This window comes from Cervus elaphus, chromosome 20, assembly GCF_910594005.1.
Source record: "Cervus elaphus chromosome 20, mCerEla1.1, whole genome shotgun sequence".
Taxonomy (NCBI): domain Eukaryota; kingdom Metazoa; phylum Chordata; class Mammalia; order Artiodactyla; family Cervidae; genus Cervus; species Cervus elaphus.
In genome coordinates this window covers 99480392-99501058 of record NC_057834.1, presented here as the reverse complement: position 1 = coordinate 99501058, position 20667 = coordinate 99480392, and the positions used below count along the sequence as shown (strand labels likewise).

General features: G+C 35.5%; 1 protein-coding gene and 1 pseudogene across 1 annotated transcript in view; one reads left to right on the top strand and one right to left on the bottom strand.

Annotated features, from left to right (window-relative positions):
* DNAI4 (dynein axonemal intermediate chain 4) overlaps nt 1–20667 on the bottom strand; it is a 103843-nt gene that overhangs the window by 9987 nt on the left and 73189 nt on the right. The window contains 8 exon segments of the mRNA XM_043875851.1: nt 3755–3911; nt 5898–6124; nt 6722–6820; nt 10767–10888; nt 11233–11390; nt 13037–13188; nt 14537–14623; nt 19936–20144. Of these exon segments, the coding sequence (XP_043731786.1) occupies nt 3755–3911; nt 5898–6124; nt 6722–6820; nt 10767–10888; nt 11233–11390; nt 13037–13188; nt 14537–14623; nt 19936–20144 (1211 nt within the window).
* LOC122678531 lies at nt 2888–3007 on the top strand (annotated as a pseudogene).

Genomic DNA, 20667 nt, shown 5'->3' with positions numbered 1-20667 from the left:
CTTTCTAACACCATACACAAAAATAAACTCAAAATGGATTAAAGATCTAAATGTAAGACCAGAAACTATAAAACTCCTAGAGGAGAACATAGGCAAAACACTCTCCGACATAAATCACAGCAGGATCCTCTATGACCCACCTCCCAGAATATTGGAAATAAAAGCAAAAATAAACAAATGGGACCTAATGAAACTTAAAAGCTTTTGCACAACAAAGGAAACTATAAGCAAGGTGAAAAGACAGCCCTCAGATTGGGAGAAAATAATAGCAAACGAAGCAACAGACAAAGGATTAATCTACAAAATACACAGGCAACTCCTGCAGCTCAATTCCAGAAAAATAAATGACCCAATCAAAAAATGGGCCAAAGAACTAAACAGACATTTCTCCAAAGAAGACATACAGATGGCTAACAAACACATGAAAAGATGCTCAACATCACTCATTATCAGAGAAATGCAAATCAAAACCACAATGAGGTACCATCACACGCCAGTCAGGATGGCTGCTATCCAAAAGTCTACAAGCAATAAATGCTGGAGAGGGTGTGGAGAAAAGGGAACCCTCTTACACTGTTGGTGGGAATGCAAACTAGTACAGCCACTATGGAGAACAGTGTGGAGATTTCTTAAAAAACTGGAAATAGAACTGCCATATGACCCAGCAATCCCACTTCTGGGCATACACACTGAGGAAACCAGATCTGAAAGAGACACGTGCACCCCAATGTTCATCACAGCAGTGTTTATAATAGCCAGGACATGGAAGCAACCTAGATGCCCATCAGCAGATGAATGGATAAGGAAGCTGTGGTACATATATACCATGGAATATTACTCAGACATTAAAAAGAATTCGTTTGAATCAGTTCTAATGAGATGGATGAAACTGGAGCCCATCATACAGAGTGAAGTAAGCCAGAAAGATAAAGACCATTACAGTATACTAACACATATATATGGAATTTAGAAAGATGGTAATGATAACCCTATACGCAAAACAGAAAAAGAGACACAGATGTACAGAACAGACTTTTGGACTCTGTGGGAGAAGGTGAGGGTGGGATGTTTTGAGAGAACAGCATCGAAACATGTATATTATCTATGGTGAAACAGATCACCAGCCCAGGTGGGATGCATGAGACAAGTGCTCGGGCCTGGTGCACTGGGAAGACCCAGAGGGATTGGGTAGAGAGGGAGGTGGGAGGGGGGATCGGGATGGGGAATACATGTAAATCCATGGCGGATTCATGTCAATGTATGACAAAAACCACTACAATATTGTAAAGTAATTATCCTCCAACTAATAAAAATAAATGAAAAAAAAAAAAAGAGAGGACCTATCTTACCAAATGTCTGTCAGTAATAAGTAGGCCAGTGGTCAAGTATGGATGTGAGAGTTGGACTGTGAAGAAAGCTGAGCACCGAAAAATTGATGCTTTTGAACTGTGGTGTTGGAGAAGACTCTTGAGAGTCCCTTGGGCTGCAAGGAGATCCAACCAGTCCATCCTAAAGCAGATCAGTCCTGGGTGTTCATTGGAAGGATTGATGCTGAAGCTGAAACTCCAATACTTTGGCCACCTCATGCAAAGAGTTGACTCGTTGGAAAAGACCCTGATGTTGGGAGGGATTGGGGGCAGGAGGAGAAGGGGATGACAGAGGATGAGATGACTGGATGGCATCACCAACTCGATGGACATGGGTTTGAGTAAGCTCTGGGAGTTGGTGATGGACAGGGAGTCCTGACGTGCTGCGATTCATGGGGTCACAGAGTCAGACACAACTGAGCGACTGAACTGAACTGAACTGAACTGAATAAGTAGGCCAATTAAAAGAATTTCTGTTAATCTGATATATGAGAATTCTATAAAATGAATGCTTTTCATTTAACTTAATGAAATATTTTTTGTTAATGAGGTTAAATTTTAAAATATATTTACCAGCCATATTTTGTGAATGAACTGTTCCTGACCTTACTCACCCTTCTATTGGAGTCTTAGTGGTTTTTCTTATTGATTCATGTATATTTTTAATATTGTTAACATGTTAATATATTCATGGTAATATTTACCAGATCATTCCTTAAACTAGAAATCTAAACATAAACAGAAAAATACTGAAAAGCTATCTTGAAAATAATGGACATCTATATAGTGTGTATATATATATGTGTGTATATATATGTGTGTGTGTGTGTATATATATATATAGTGGATTACTACCCAGGAATTTTAAGAAAATGAAATTCTGCCATTTGCAACAACATGGATTGATTTGGAGGGTATTATGCTTAGCAGCATGCTTAGTGAAGTAAGTCAGAGAAAGATAAATACTATATGTTTTCACATATATGTGGAATCTAAAAAATAAGATGAACAAATTAATGTAACAAAATAGAAACAAGACTCACAGGTACAGAGAACAAATTAGTGGTTACCAGTGGGGAGAGGGGAGGAGAGAGTAGCAAGATAAGGGAAGGGGATTACGAGGTATAAATTACTAGGTATAAAATAAATAAGATACAAGGATATAATGTAAAGCACAGGGAATATACCCAATATTTTATAATAATTTTAAATTAAGTATAATATATAAAAATACCAAATCTCTATGTGATTTAACACTATAAATCAACTTTACTTCAATTTAAAAAACTTTTAAACAACAAATAAGCAAAAAAATAAATATATAATATTAAAAATAGTGGGCATCTAGTGATGCTGATTTACTTATCAAAGTTTTATAACAAAGCTTTGATATCTGAAGATCAGAGTTAGGGAAGAGGATAATGTCAACCCAATAGAAACAAATAGCAACCTTAGGAACACTGGATAACATCTAAAAATATTATTTCCAAAAAGATTTAAAAATAAAATATTATTTCTTTTTGCAACCACTTAGGCTGACTGTGCTCTTCCTCACAGGGGCCCAGTGTGCAATGGCCGCAAACAGCAGCCTCCCGGGCCATTGCCTGTACAGGTTGCCCTAAGAAGCCGAGGAGACAACTCTTTCTAGTGGACCTTCATGACTGGCATGCTGTTCTGTCTAGGCTCCAGACAGGTATGCTCGGTGCCTTTGGAAAGTCCCAGGGAACAGTGGCCAGAGTCATAATGGCCATCCACACCTAGTAGCAGAACAATAAACCTGTGATTGAGGCCCTCCTCAGAGCCAAGTTCAAGTTCCCTGGTCACCAGACGATCCACATCTCCAAAAAGTAGGGATTTACTAAGTTTAATGCAGGTGAATTTGAAAACATGATGGTTGAAAAGCGGCTCATCCTAGATGGCTGTAGGGTCAAATATATCCCTAATCGTGGCCTTCTGACAAATGGGTCCTGCACTTATGAGAGCCTTGGTGCTGCCCCTCCTTACTCATGCTTACCCATAAATTCTACTTTTCTGACAAAAATAAATAAATCAAAATATATCTTGTAAAAGTCTTTGAATATTTGCAGAGAACAGTCACAACCATAATCTAGGGACAGTTTTAAATTATTTCATATAATATTTATAATTATTCTGCTCAACAACATTATTTACTTTTAAAAATGAATGATGTTTTCATTTAACAGATAAAGACTGTGAGGCTCAAGTAAAATAAGCCTACTAGGCACCATGCCACTCTTGGGACTTATATATATCTTTCCACTGTGCCACAATTCAGATATTTGAGAAATGTAAATCTCTTGTATGACGCAAAACTACAGCTGAATAAAATCATAAAATGACATAAGATTTTGACTTTCAAGTCTTACCCTGTTAGAGTCCAAAGTAGTGGGCATATTTTTTAATTCATATACAGCAACTTGTCCATCGCTATCTCCCACCAGAAGGCAATCTGTTTGCTTAGCAAAAAGAACAGTTGTGAACTTGATTCCAGGGTTAGCAACATGGACAATCAGAGGGTCCAAACTGTAATGAAATACTGTATTTGTAAATTTAGTTATTGTTAATATGTTCTTTTTACATACAGACTAAGAAAAGTCTGAGATACGTGTGATTTCATGTAACAAAAACCAAAAGCATCTTTGTGTGTTTCCAAAAGCAAAATAACTACTTCTCACCTTTTATTCAATCAAAGCTTTCATTCTTTCAATCAAGTAATTTCAACTAAATAAATTAAAGTATTCACAATTAAGAAGTGAACTCATACTTTAAACTCCTGTGATGATTAATTTTATGCATTAACTTGGCTAGGCTGTGGTTTTCAGTTGTTTAGTCAAACACCAGTCTACACATTGCTGTGAAAGTATGATATGATTAACTTTAGTCAGTAGAATTTGAATAAAGCAAATTATCCTCCACAAAGTGAGTTGGCCTCATCTAATTTGTTGAAAGCCTTAAAAGAAAAGACTGAGGTCCTCAAAGCAGAATAAATTTCTGCCTCTATACTGCCTTTGCACTCAAGACTGCAACATGGACTCCCCTGATGGAAACTCCGGCTTGCTACCCTGTCAAGCAAACTTGGGAATTGCCAGCCCACAATCACATGAGCCAATATTTTTAAATCTCTCTGTCTCTTTCTGTCTCCCTTCCTCCCACCATCTCTATTTTATTGGTTCAGTTTCTCTGAGGATCTCTAGTATAACTTGTTAAATAATAAATGTCTTTTAAGGGAAGGATGTTTTGATCCAAATGAATCCCTGGACCAGAAGTGAATCTGAACAAGATTTAGAACCTTGTTCCAAGGTTCTCTAAACAAGAACCTTCTCTACTATTGCTCATCCAAAGCAATCCATTGACATTCTTATAAAAGAAGCAGTAACTTGCATATCTCTTCTGAAGAAATTTTGCCTGGGAACTACAATCTTACTAGGAAAAAAAAAATCAGAGATGACACTCCTGTAAGTAACCACTTGCTATGTTAGTCATCTCATACTCAAAAATAAATTGTTTTGTGTTGTACTCCTTGAGTTTTTGGTTCAAATTGTTTTATAGAATGAGTTGTGACTAAATTTTAAAGTTACTAAACTATTAATCTCTAGGAAAAAAATTGTGATTATTACCCATTACCCATTGAATTTTATATCATTTATTTCAAACAAGAACGTATTTCCATGCTTTCCTCCTTAATAACTTGTCTGAAGGTCTACAATATTTTCTAATATTGAAATAATGATTGAAGAAGTAGAATCATTAAACACAATTCCAGCACTGTATAAACTTTCATACTAAAAACAACGGTCTATGGCCCTCTAATAACTTTGACGTAACACTTTAAAAAATTTTAATTAAATGCATGTCTCTTCAAATATGTTTTAAAATGAAGTAAGAGACTAAGTAAATATCATTTAAAAAAATACTTATTTTGCTCCCTTTCTTTATATTACTAATAAAAGGTCTTCAGTTAAGAAGAATTAGAAAAGTGCCTCTCTGCATTCTTCCATAAACCAGACAATGACAAAGAATTCAAGGTAGTTATGATATCCTATATCAGTCTATAAAAATTTGATGAGGGAGTACCGTGGTGTTTCAGTAGCCAGACTCCACGCTCCCAATGCAGGGGACCTGGCTTCAATCCTTGGTCAGGGAACTAGATCCCACATACTGCAACTAAGAGTTTGCATGTCACAACTAAAAGATCTTACATGGTACAACTAACACCTGATGCAGCCAAATAAATAAATACATTTTTTTTTAATTGAGGAGATAGAGTAACCTATTTTCATCCAAATATTTTGAAACTATTAATACATATGATATAGGTAATTAATATATTATCCTGGCACATCACTTTATTTATAAAGGACTCCCACAGTGTGAACTATTACTTGTTTTAAAGTAACTATAGTTCTCTCTAACCAATGTCAAAACCACCAGGCACCATTTAGATGGAACTGCAATTATCTTCTACTTTTATTATCTACAATTATCTTCAAGAAAAATGCTAATATTTACGTGCTGATGTGAAGGTCCCAAATCTCCACTCTGCTCTCATTTGCAGCTGCAAATATGTAGGATGACTTTGGAGACCAGGCAATATCATAAACAACATAAGTAGTTGGATAAAAACTCAAAAATGGTTTGAGATTCTCATGTTGCCATATAATAACACCCCAATCTGCAGAACAGCTTAAGAAAACATCATGGCAAAATGGGTTCCATGCTATTTTATACACTGGTCCCTAGGATTAGAAAAATAAATTAAGATACATAGTAAGTAGTATTTAATGTCTTATATTTGACCAACAAACTTAAAATGCTCAGATTTCTAAAAGCTTTATACACCATGCATTATTGTGTAAGTATTATCTTAGCTAAGAATACTAGGTCAAAGTTGAATCTCTTCCCTAAATTATGACATACAGAAGCACACAAATATATTTGCTACTGTACTTACTAAATATTAGCATATACTATAGTTTAGGAATATTAAGAAAAATAAACAAAAATAAGGGAGAAAACATGGTAGGAACTATCATTTAAAAATGTAGGGAATATATATATGCCAGAGACAGTTTTACTTTGAGATCAGCATGTTAAATCAGCAGTCTTTTAGAAGCAAAAATTGTGGCCTAATAACTTATGAAAAGAAATCAAGGATATCTAGAAGCCAAATTAAAAGCCCCACATATTATGGGTGTTTTATATACAAATTCAAGCTTGTATTTTTAAATCCAAAGTTATAAATTATTGCATAAAAATGCTGTGTCTAATGATACTGTTTTTTTCAGAAATATAATAAGATAAAATTTTCCATACCTACTGTAATTAAAACTAACCTTATGTCCTCTGTAGGTATCTAGATATTGTTCGTTATATGAACAGGAACACTTGTGAATATGACCTTCTTCAGTACCAGCCAAATAGATATTTGTGTCCTAAACACAAAAAGTCAAAATGCATTAACTTGTGATGTATTAGTAAATGTGCTAAATAGAAGACAGAATTCAAGATTTCTTAAAACAAGTTCAAGAACTAAAACTAGAAATACTATCTTGTAGACAACTGTTGTCTTTTTCTTAGATCATGATTTTATAATAATTAAACTCCCTGAAGGATGGCTGTGCAAAGAAAATACAGATTCTTTTCTTTGCTAAAATAGAGTGTAGAACTTAGTATCCTATCTAGAAATTACATGGACAAACATTCACTTAAAATGAGGAAGAAACTTTCTAACATTTAGAGCTACCTGACAAGAGAATTAACAATCCAGGGAAACAGTATTATTTCACTAGAATTAGTCAGAGAGAAGACAGATGACAACAATAACATGATTCTTGCTGAGAACGAGAGATTAAACTAGACGGAGTCTCAGACATCTCAGATGTATTACCAAATAGGGATTTAAAATGTGTTTTCTATACTGAAGTTATAGTCAGAAAGTCTGAAAGTCAGGGCTCTATGCGGAGCTATGTCAAGTCAGCACCACCTGGTAGTATTATAGAACTGCAGAATGTCAGGCCCTGCCCCAGACCTGCTGAGTCAGAATCATTTTAACAAGATTCCCAGGTAAGTTATAAGAACCCTGAAATCTGAGACACATTACTCTAGCATACATCAGTACTTAAGAATGCAATTACTAGATCATGGGGGTCTATGTAGTTTAAATTACAAAATAAAGTCCATTTCCCCCCCAAAGTAGTATTATCAATTTACACTCAGCAGAATATAAAAGTTCCTTTTGACACACATTCTCTTCAACAGCTTGGTTACATCAGAAATCTTAGATTTTGCCATTCTATTAGGTATTAACTTACACTGAATGGTTTTAAGTTTCATTTATGTGGATATTAACAAAGTTGAGCACATTTTTGTTTATTGGCCAATTGAATCTCCTCTTCTGTTCATATTTCTTGACCATTTTACTAATGATCTTTCTTTTTCATATTCATTTGAATAAGTTCCTAATATATCCTATTACATATGCTCTGTCTATTATTAGGTTGCAAAAATCTTGTCCCAGCATACAGCTTATTTTTTTTTTACAAACTCTTAGTGTCATTTAGTAAATAAAAGTTCTCATTTTAATGTAGCTGGTATTATATAGTTTACATAATTAGGATTTTGTGCTTTAAGAAACTGTTCCTACTTTTAAGTCATAGAGATATTCTCCCATATTTTCTTCTAAAAGTTTTTGCATATAAAGGGGTAGGGATCTAATTCCTTTTTTATATATGAACAATGATTATCTCAGTAGTATTTATAAGTAGGTCATCTTTCTCTGGGCTTCCCTGATGGCTCAACGGTAAAGAACTTGCCTGCCAATGCAGGAGACACAAGAGATGTGGGTTCAATCCCTGGGTTGGGATAATCCCCTGGGGGATGGCATGGCAAACCACTCCAGTATTCTTGCCTGGAGAATCCCGTGGACATAGGAGCCTGGTGGGCTATAGTCCAAAGTGTCACAAAGAGTTGGACATGACTGAAACAACTTAGCACACAGATAAATGTCTTTCTCTAGAGCTCCTCAAGGTCACTGTCTAAAGTTGGATTCCTCAGTGTGTAAACCTGAGACTGAGATTTCCATGCAAGAGGTTTATTGGGAAGTTCTCTCAGAAACAATCTCTTTGAGGGAAACAGGAACAGGTAGAGATTTAAGTTAAACTATGATGCAGCTGCATCAGAGTGCTTTGGAGCTGAGATAGCCCTTCAGAGTCCTACCTCTAGACAAAGGGGTAAAATATGTTTCGCACCTCTTCCTAAACATAAATTAGTCAAGAATGATGACAGACTCAAACCAAACTAAATCAACAATCAAACTAAAGGTAAATTGTGTAAATATCACAAAAATCAGAGACTCTAGGACTGGATAAAAAAGCAAAATTCAACTATATGCTGCCTATAAGAAACATACTTTAAATATAAAGACATAAATAGGTTAAACGTAAAAGAATGTAAAATGATAAACTGTGCTAATATTAGTTAAAAGAAAGGTGTAGTGGCTACATTAATGTCAGACTAAGTAGATTTCAGAGTAGAGAATGTTAACAGCTATAAATAAGGTCATTGTATAATAAGGGAATTGATTAATCAAGAGAACATGACAATTCTAAACACGTATGTACTTAAAGCTTCAAGATACATAAAGAATAAATTGATAGAATTTCAAAGGGAGAAAAGACAAATTCACAATTATGGTCAGACACTTCAATACCTTTCTGTCAATAAATCATGGAAGAAACAGGCAGAAAATCAGGAAGGATATAGTGAACTTGAACAGTATCATCAACCAACTTAATCTGATTGATATTCACAGAACATTTCACCCAACAGTAGCAGAATATACACTTTTCTCAAATGCACAGGGAATACTTACAAGTAAACATCACATTCTAGGCTCTAAAACAAATCTCAATAAATTCAAAAGGATTCAGTTTATAAAAAGTTTGTTCTCTGATCGTGATGAAATTGAATTAGAAACCAACAGAAAGATCCTTAGAAAAGCCTTGACTATTTGGAAACTAAATAACATGCTTTATCAGTCAAAGATGAAATCAGGGGAGCAACATTGATGTTTTGAGCCAGCGAATTCTTTGTTTGTGTGGGGAGAGGACGGTGGTTGTCTTGTGCATTGTAGAGTGTTTAGCAGCATCCCTGGACTCTGCTCACTGGATATAACTATCCTCCCTACATCCCACCTCCCGCAGCTGCAACAACCAAAGATATCTGAAGAAGACATTGTGAAATGCCCCTGGTGGAAAGTACTCCCCTCCCTGCCCACATTGAGAACCACTCTTCTCGAATCAAGGTGACAAGCAGATTATAGGAATGTGAGAATGAATGCAGTGAGAATATGACAAGCGATAAAGACTCAGAGGTAAAGAATCTGCTTGCAATACAGGAGACCGGGGTTTCATCCCTGGGTCAGGAAAGATCCTCTGGAGAAGGGACTGGCTACCCACCCCAGTGTTCTTGCCTGGGGAGCCCCAGGGACAGAGAAGCCTGGCGGGCTACAGTCCACGGGGTCACAGAGAGTTAGACACACTGAGTGACCACATACACAGTGATCAAAGTGAAAAATAATAAAAGCTTGAACTATATGAACAGTAGTCTTGGACTAAAAGAAGTAGGATGATAAAACCTAAATATCACCTGGGTGATAGAGTAGAATAGAGTAAGAACTCAAGTTTTGGTTTGCATAAGTAGGTGAATAATGGTATCATTAAAGAGATGATCATATTACATATAATAGAAAATATATAGGGAAATGTTTTCTTGTAAGAGTCACAGTGGCTGAATTTTCTGATTCCAAAGAGCCTCCAGGTAAAAAGAATTAGAAAAGCAGAACTTTACTAACAGTGCTCTGATTTCATTTTGGTCTTGATAGGCATAGTCTGAAGTGGTCTTCCCAATCCCCAGAATCATGAGAGTCACCACCCACAATGAGATATGGAAGACTATATAGTGGATTTGGTTTCTGTCACTATGATAGAGCAGGAGAGCACCCAAGAGGGGCAAGGTGGGGCATTCAAGTTAAAATGAGCAGCTGAGTAGATAATCCTTCTATTGTTGCTCAGAAAAACAGACCTTTCCTCTAAAATGCAGATGAAGGACAGCCAACTGGAAAGTGCCATTTCACCTTAGGCCGATACCTAAGTTTGTTTGTTAGTTTTCTGCTTACAAGGCACAATATTTATTAACGTGCTAACCTTTTGTCTTTGTTTTTGGCCATGAGACATGTGTGATCTTCGCTCCCTGACCAGGGACTGAATCTGCACCTCCTGCCTTGGACAGTGACATCTCAACCACTGGACTGCCAGGGAAGGACCTAGTCTTATATCTTAACACACTTCAATGATTAGAAGTCTTGTTGAAATAATTTACCTTGGGATGAAAAGCAAAACACATTCCAGGAGCCTGTCGAGATATCAAAGCTTCACCTTTCTTTTCCTTTTCTGCTCCTTTTTTGCTGGTGCTAGCAGTCATTCGCCTCAAGCGCATCAAATCTTTAAAGAAAAAATAGATACCTTTCTACCACATGAAAAAGTACTGTAGATATAATATGTCCCTTCTGCAAATAAAATGATTTCTGCCATTCTTTGCATGTCATTAGGTTAAAATAAGCAAATACCAAAGTTAGATGCTTAGCAAAATGATCAAGCCCAGTTTTTCTCTTATTTAGTCAAACCTAAACTTACCAACTTTTATATATTGTTCACTAGGAATTTTTAATTCAGCACATAACAAGAGAAAGATAATTTGGGGGGGGGGCAGGTGTGTGTGTGTGTGTGTGTGTGTGTGTGTGTGAGAGAGAGAGAGAGAGAGAGTGAGTGTATTTATTTATTTTTACCATGACAGTCCAGTCCTTTCCGTATAACCCATTTAGAGATTCTTCCATCCGCTGATATAGAAACTAGTATTTCTCTTTTGTCATCACCTGTTGTCCCTCGATCTTGTTCTATCCACTGCAGTTGCCATACAGGTCCCAAGTGTTTCTGAGGTGATTCACTAAAACAAGGAAAATCACTAGTAGAAAATCATAATTTTTAAAAAGACTTGTAATACTAAGTGATAAGGACAACTCCCTAAAGCATCATGACTTACTCATAGAATGACGCTTTTATTGTTCTGAACTGGACTTTGACTTTAAATATTTTGAAAATCAGGGGAAAAAAACAACTTTTCTAATATTCACTGATATTTTTCTCATTTCTTACAAAAAGAAAATTTTATTGCTATCATAACAGGAATATAAAAGCAAATATTTCTTTCTTTTAAGAATCTACTCCTTTTACTCTATTCACTTACATTTTCCTAGTTGTGCAAATTTAGTTTATTTAGATACATTGAATATAAGTATCTCCATTTTTCCAAGGATATTTCTCATAAATAAGTAAGTCATTTAAGTCCTATTTGAGTAAATAGTTACTTCACCCTTCTTCTTATATTTCAGCATTGTCCACTGGCTTGCTTCTCTCTAAGGCTGAGATTTAAAATTTTTCTGAAAAATTAAAATCATTTCTCAGATTACTACTTTCCTGTCTGATTAATGGGTTGCTTTGTTCCTAGTACTGACTCTCTTGATTTTTTATGTGAATCCTCCAAAGCAATAGTGCTGAATACTTTTAAATCTAGATATACTTGATTATTTGGTAAAAGTTACGAATCTTCTGACCGGAAATGAACACAAGGCTCACACTTACAAAACTATGCAAATAATTTCAAAATTAACCTAAAAAACACGTGCTTTAAAGCCTATTTCCAGTTCTTCTGAAGTTTGCTGCTGCTGCTAAGTCACTTCAGTCATGTCGTTCTGAAGTTTATTCAAATACTAATATGAATATATAACCTCATTTCTGCTCCACTAGTATCAGGTTTATTATAAAAACTTGAGGTATCTTTCAATCTCTTTCACCTTAAACTTTTTTATTTTCTCAATATGTCACATTAATTATTTCTCTCATTTATAAAATGAAAGTTCTTGAAATCTAATGTCCATCATGGTGATTATAGTTAATAACGCTATGTTGCATACATGAAATTTGCTAAAAGAGTAGATCTTAAGTGTTATCACCACACACACAAAAAAATGGTAACTATGTGAGCTTGTTGTTGTTGTTGTTTAGTCACTAAGTCATGGCTGACACTCTGTGATGAAACAGGCTGTGGCCCACCAGGCTCCTCTGTCCCTGGGATTTTCCAGGAAGAATAATGGAGTGGATTGCCATTTCCTTCTCCAGATATGTGGGATTATGGATGCATTAATTAATTTGATTCCACTAATCATTTCACAATGTATACATATATTAAATCATCACATTGTACACTTAATCATGTGGTACAACCTAAATAAACTCAATTTTTATTTGTCAATTATACCTCAGTAAAGCTGGAAAAAATTTTAGCTTTTTAAAAAGCAGCAGCATACACCAAAAGAAGTTTGTTGGTGAGCAGGCAGAAAAGATGATAAAGAGATGTTAAAGCAGAGCATTCCAGCTGGAGAGACGTTATGAGGAATTATCAAATGTTTGAAAGCTAATGGTATCACTCTCAATAACAGTATAAACATTCACTCAAAACTAAATAACATAAATTTTTTCTTCTCCCAAAAAAAGTACATGTTATATATTTATCTAATTCTTGGATTTTCTCACCTACTATCCAGAACTGGAAGGTTACTGTTGTTTTGTACATTATAAATTGCAATAGTGCCATTGTGATAGCCAACTGCTAAAAGGTTAGGTGAGCCAATTGAAAAATCCACAGCAGTAACTCCATATGGACTCTGATAAGTACGCTCTGGCCACTGAATAAAAAAAATATATTACATTACAATTTAAACTTGGTTTTATAAACCACAGTACAGGAGGGTATGATAGTGACTAAAGACTAGGCTGATGGCAGTGGGGATGTGAGGAGAGTTAACCTGCATTCAGTTACTCCTAACTTCCTATATACATGAGAACAAAACCTCAATCAGTCATTTCCTTTATTTTGATGAACCCTCAGAGCTCAGTAATTTTGCAAAATACAGCATGTAGCTCTATAGTAATTATCATTTGGGGTAATCTTCCAATAGGATTTTCCATCACAGGTCTACATTCTTGAAAATACAAATAATAGCCACCAAATAAATTATCCTGCAAAATTCCTATCTCCCAGTATCTGTTTCTAATGCGTGTATTATCTAATCATTTCTAAATAAGATAGAAGAAGCTCTAAAACTTTCCAAGTTACTCTTTTCTACAACTCTGTCTAGAGTTTTATTGTTTTGTTTGAATGTCCAATTCAAATCCTTTCTTGGTTCTAACAACCTACATGGAAAAGAAGACAACTTGCTGTTGATGAATCCTGTCAATCCTTCCACATGTTTAAAATTGCTTCTTCCTTTCTTTTAGGCTATATAAACCCAGCTTCCTAACAGACGAGGGTTATTTATAAGAACTCCAATTATTTTTGTATGCCTTTCTGATCTTATTAAAGTAGTCCACTTTACATTTCTGTTGTAAAGTAAAACTAAGGGTAAAAGGACTTCGCTGGCAGTCCAGTGGTTAACACTCTCTGCAAAGGGTGCAGGTTCGACCCCTGGTCAGGGTACTTAAGATCCCGCATGGTGCGATAAAAACAAACAAACAAACAAAAAACAAAAGAACTAAAGGTAAACCTGTAAGTGACAGATTGACTAGAGCTATTTAGCAAAAAACATAACTGATTCTTGTTCCTTTTCTTTAAAAATTCATAACAGTAAGATATTATATGAATCTATTTTACAACTATTGAGGATAACAGAAATCTATCTTATAAAGTGATGAGTTTTTCATATACTGAAAAACAATCCAATAGTAAATGAAACAATTTTTAAAGTTTGCATTTGCAAATATTTTTCTTTATAACAGGCAGTGATATACAATAATGGTTCGGCCCTGGATCATCAGATCTAACAGCACACAGTAGTGAATTTACTTTATCCTATTAAGTATCAGAATAAGTTTTAATTATTTAAGTGTTACAGATTTAAACCAAAGAAAATAAAGTCTTGCATGATAAAACTTCCTTGACTTTGCTTAATTATCAAATACAGCTATCTAGTACTTTATGAGAATTATGTCAACATTTAATTAAATAAAAATAGATCTTATTCCTGCTCAAGTTACCATGGGGTTCTTTATTGACCAGCAGCAGGCCAATCCTCTTTTTTGCTCCTTAAATCCAAAGTGTCCGTAGCCAACAGCCAAAAGGTCCTGAAAACCAGGAAAATTCAAACTAAGAGAGGATAGCATAAAAATATTGGCAAATGTATGAAGATGTATATTAATGAGCTGTGTTAAAAAGAGTGATGATATTTTAATTAAGGTTAAAAAAAACACCATATGCCATCTATTTTCACTCTTCATTTCCATCTTCCTAAGCAAAATCATAACAATAATTACATTTTCAGACTGAAAAATAAGTACTCAAAAAGAACCAATTGCTAACAAGCTCTTTTACACATTGAGATAATCTTCAAAAATTCTATTATTACATTATAATCTCCTATAGGTTTTTAAGGATGATCTAATTTTTTCAAATATAAAATAGAAGACATTTAAATTTAAAGTGAGGTGTTATGGACTGAATTGTGTCTCCTCTCCTAAAAGTCATTTGTGGAATTCCTAAACCCTAAAAATATGTGATCATATTTGTAAATAGCACCTTGAGGAGGTTATTAAGGTTAAACGAGTCCAGGCATGTGGGGTCCTCATTTGATAGGATTGGGTTCCTTACAAAAAGAGGAAGAAACCTAAGAGCCCTTTCTCTTCACCGTGTGAGGATACAGTCAAGCCTGGAAGAGAGCCTTACCCAGGAAATGAATCAGCCTCCAGAACTGTAAGAAATAAATTTCCGTTGTTTAAGCCACTCAGTCTCTGGTATTTTGTTATGGCAGCTTCAGCTGATTAATACAGCAGGTCATTTCCAGAAATGCTTTTATAATTGACCCTTGAACAATATGAGTTTGAACTGTGTAGGTCTACTTATAAATGGATTCTTTTAAACAAATATATTGAAACATTTTTTTGAGATTTGTAATCATTTGAAAAAATTCACAGAAAAACTGCATAGCCTAGAAATCCAAAACATTAAAAAAAGGATTTTTCGTGAATGTATAAAATGTATGTAGATAACAGTCTATTCCTTTGATAGGCATAAGTAAACATTTAATATAAAATTTATAATGTATTCATTTTATTACTGTTTTATAACTTTGCTTTCAAAGAATTATACATTATCATAAAGAATGCCTCACTCTCATAATTGAGGAAACTGCATATCAGCCTATCATCACAGGTAAATAGCTTTTTTTTAGGGTAACAATGTTTCCAATACAGCATTATGAATATGACTATAATACTGTATGCCATTGAAATTTTATAACAATTCATTCATTAGTGTATAGTCTAGGCTATCCTGAAGCAATCATATCAATTACATGAGGCTACCATAAAGCAATCATATTGCTGCTTCTTTATCAACAATATATAAATCACTATACCTGAAAAAATATGAATTTTTCATATTATCTTTTTATTTTTGATGTCTAAGTAACACATGTAACATCTACAGTGTTTTGCATCATCTAAGACAACACTGATGTAGGCACTGACAGACAATTCATCTGTTAAATGGATGACATACACTTAACAGTGTTGCTAAATACAGTACAGTACTATAAATGTTGATCCATTGATCCGTTGATCATAGAAAAAGCAAGAGAGTTCCAGAAAAACATGTACTTTTGCTTTATGGACTACGCCAAAGCCTTTGACTGTGTGGCTCACAACAAACCGTGGAAAATTCTTAGAGATGGGAATACCAGAGCACCTTATCTGCCTCCTGAGAAATCTGTATGCAGGACAAGAAACAACAGTTAGAACCAGACATGGAACAATGGACTGGTTCCAAATTGGGAAAGGAGTATATTGTCACCCTGTTTAGTTAACTTATATTTGGAGTACATCATGCGAAATGCTTGGCTGTATGAAGCACAAGCTGAAATCAACATTGCTGGGAGAAATATCAATAAACTCAGATACACAGATGACACCACTCTTATGGCAGAAAGCAAAGAACTAAAGAGCCTCCTGATGAAAGTGAAAGAGGAGAGTGAAAAAGTTGCCTTACAATTCAACATTCAGAAAAATAAGGTCATGGCATCCGGTCCTATCACTTCATGGCAAACAGATAGGGAAACAAAGGAAACAGTTACAGACTTTATTTTCTTGGGCTCCAAAACCATTGCAAATGGTGACTGCAGTCATGAAATTAAAATACGCTTGCTCCCTGGAAGAAAAGCTATGACCAACCTAGACAGCATATTAAAAAGCAGAGACAAAAAAAAAAAAAAAAAGCAGAGACATTACTTTGCTGACAAAGGTCTGTCTAGCCGAAGCTATGATTTTTTCCAGTGGTCATGTATGGATGTGAGAGTTGGGCTATAAAGAAAGCTGAGCACTGAAGAATTGATCTTATGATCTTTTTGAACTTTGGTGTTGGAGAAGACTCTTGAGAGTCTCTTGGATTACAAGGAGATCCAACCAGTCAATCCTAAAGGAAATCAGTCCTGAATATTCATTGGAAGGACTGATGTTGAAGTTGAAACTCCAATACTTTGGCCACCTGATGTGAAGAACTGGCTCATTGGAAAAGACCCTGATGCTGGGAAAAATTGAAGGCAGGAGGAGAAGGGAATGATAGAAGATAAGATGGTTGGATGGCATCACCAATGCAATGGACATAAGTTTGAGCAAGCTCCAGGAGTTGGTGATGGACAGGAAAGCCTGGTGTGCTGCAGCCCATGGTGTTGCAAAGAGTCAGACAGGACTGAATGACTGAACTGACTATAAATGTATTTTCTCTTTCTTATTATTTTTCTTAATAATATTCTCTTTTTCCCTAGCTTGCTTTATTGTAAGGTTACAGTTTATAATACACATAACACACAAAATATGTGTTCATTGACCATTTATGTTTGGCAATTCTTTCAGTGGACAGTAGGCTATTAGTAGTTAAGTTCTGGGGTAGTCAAAAGTTACACTTAGATTTTTAACTGCATAAAAGGTTGGCACCCCAAACCCCCTTTTATTCAAGGTCAACTGTATAAGTACATATGCACAAAAGTTTAATTATTAAACAAACCAGACTTTCCTTTGTAATCAGAAAGAATACAAAGACAGTCCTATCACCATCCTACCTCCCAATCAACATCGTATCTCCACAGTTCTGTCTTAAAATACTCTTCATCACTACCCTTGACATTGACAAACTCTTATTCATCTCTTTTAGACTCAGAATAGACATCAATTCCTCTAAGAAGCATTCACAACCCTCTCTTATGTGTTCCCATGGTATTATTTTTCCTTATTAAAGCACATAGGAAACTAGTGTATGGCCAGAGCCTACATGTGACTAAATTACTACTGTATCTACAGTGCTTTAACAAAGTTTCTGCAGAGAGTTAATATTCAACAAATATTTATAGAATTAATTAATAAATATTATGGATATCATCTGTTATATTTTTAGCTTCATTCAAAATTAACTTTATTCTAAATATCAATATATTAATTTTTAGCTGTGAGTATATTCAGTTTCTTAAAATGATTCATTTGTCTTTATTACCCAGTTATTACTGATTTATTAAATTTCACTTATCTACAAGATGTTCCCTAATATAGTTTTATAAAGACAAATTCACACTAAAAGTATTTTATTTTATTCAAAATAATATACATATTTAAGTAATGTGTTATTTAGGTTTTGACAAAAATGATCATAGTTTTATTTTTCATTTAAAATTTTTTATTGGAGTAGAGTTGATCTACAGTGTTTTGTTAGTTTCAGGTTGATTGTAGGTTTTTAATAGCCATAACACCTATCATGTTTGCACACAGTACCTTACAAGGTATAGCGATAAAACAAGGCTAATTCTTAAAACATGCATAAAACAATACAGTTTAAACAAATTAGTTCTGATGACTTTAAACATTAATCAGGGACCTCCCTGGTGGTCCAGTGGTTGGGGGTCCACTTCCCAATGCAGAGTATATGGGTTCAATCCCTGGTTGAGAACTGGAATTCCACACATTGTGGGACAACTCAGCCTGAGCCAAACAACAACAACCAAGAAAAAGATGCTGCAACTAGCACCCATTGAGGCCAAAATAAATAAATATTTCTCAAAAATGACCAAAAAAAAAAAAAAAAGTTATTCCAGAAGCACTAGTTGAGAATCATGTCTTCAGAACCAGTTTATAAATCTCAGGAAAAAATAACTCTCATTACTCTACAATCATTCTTTTTTTTACAAGAAAACATACCGTTCCCCAGCTTGATGATTCATCTCATTTTCCTCAAGATGATTTTTAACAGAGCAGTACTAAAAGTGAAAGTGAAAGTGAAGTCCTGTCGAACTCTTTGCAACCCCCTGGACTGTAGCCCACCAGGCTCCTCCATCCATGGGATTCTCCAGGCAAGAGTACTACTGAAGGGCGTCCCTAACAGCTCAGTTGGTAAAGAATCCACCTGCAATGCAGAAGACCCTGGTTCGATTCCTGGGTCAGGAAGATCCCCTGGAGAAGGGATAGGCTACCCACCCCAGTATTCTTGGGCGTCACTGTGACTCGGCTGGTAAAGAATCTGCCTGCAATGCGGGAGACCTGGGTTCAAGCCCTAGGTTGGGAAGATCCCCTGGAGAAGGGAAAGGCTACCTACTCCGGTATTCTGGCCTGGAGAATTCCATGGACTGTGTAGTGCATGGGGTCACAAAGAGTCGGACAAGACTGAGCGACTTTCACTTCACTTTCACTAGAAGTAAGAACTCTGGAGCTGGGTGTCTCGGTTTGGATTCTGTCTCGCTTACTGGTTATATAACTTTGGGCAAGTTATCCTTTCTGTGCTTCAGTGCAACGTAGTGAGGAAAAGAGTGCCTTATTCATAGATTTGTGATAATACAAGTAAAATATTTCCAATAGAGCCTGGTACATAGTAGGTGCTATTTAAGTATCCATTGTGGTATTAGTTCTTAAGGAATCTCGAAATTATTTGGCTCTTTTACAGGGTCACTGGATTAAGCTGTTATTGTTGTTATTTAGTTGCTAAGTCATGTCTGACTCTTTTTTGACCTCATGGATTAAGTACATACTTCCAAATATGGTTTCTTTAAAAAGAATACAAGTTTGGGTGCATGAATTTGGTTAACATGTTAAACTAAATAAATATATATTATTTTCTTGTCCACTTCTCAACATCTGACATAGATTCAGCCATGTTCCAAGTACATCTCTTAAAATAAAAATGGTGATATTTTCATATTAAAGAAGAAAAAAACATTGTTTTCTAGCTGTTGCATTTCCCCCTTTTAAAAATATAAACTTGTTTTCAGAGGAATTTTAAAACCAGGGGTTATGTCAATTTAAATCCCTTGCCTAACAGATGAGAAAAAGAAATCATTATTGTTATACTTGGTAAGTGCCCTTAAATGCCACAGACAGAATTATTAAAACATTTGATAACTTACTGGATTTGCTTTATTCCAGGCAAGGCTGCTCACGTTAAGGCCTTTGGTTAGGTCACAGGAAAAGGACCAAAGTCGTTCCAAATTGGCTGGTATTGTTGATTGTTCTGAATCTATTTCTAAATCTTCTTCCTCTTCCTTCTTAGCCTCTTCTTCGACCTCTTCAAGTTTTCCATCTACTAAAAAGTCTCCAGGCTCTTCAGGTTCTGGTTCTAAAATTAAATCAAATGAAAAGAACATCATGGTGCTCTACACCCATCTGCTAAAGTTTCCAAAGAACAGCTCTATCTACCACTGACACTTCAGACACCACTGTATCTGCTAGGTCGTAAGGCCCAAGGGACAGGGCACCTGTAACAGCTGCCTGAACCTGCTGCAGAATCTTCTGTTGTTCTGAGCCCCACTCAAAGCAATTGGCTTTTCAGATCACTGAGTAAATGAACCAGAGTAACATCCAAATGAGGAATGTGTTGCCTCTAAAATGCAAAGACGGCTTCCCTTGTGGCTCAGTCAGTAAGAAATCCACCTACAATGCAGGAGACCCAGGTTCAATCCCTGGGTCAGGAAGATGCCCTGGAGAAGGAATGGCAACCCACTCCAGAATTCTTGCCTGGAAAATTCCATGCACAGAGGAGTCTGGTGGGCTACAGTCCGTGGGGTTGCAAATAGTCGAACACAACTTAGCAACTAAACCACCGCCTATGAAATGCAAAGAGATCCACTAGGAATGCGTCT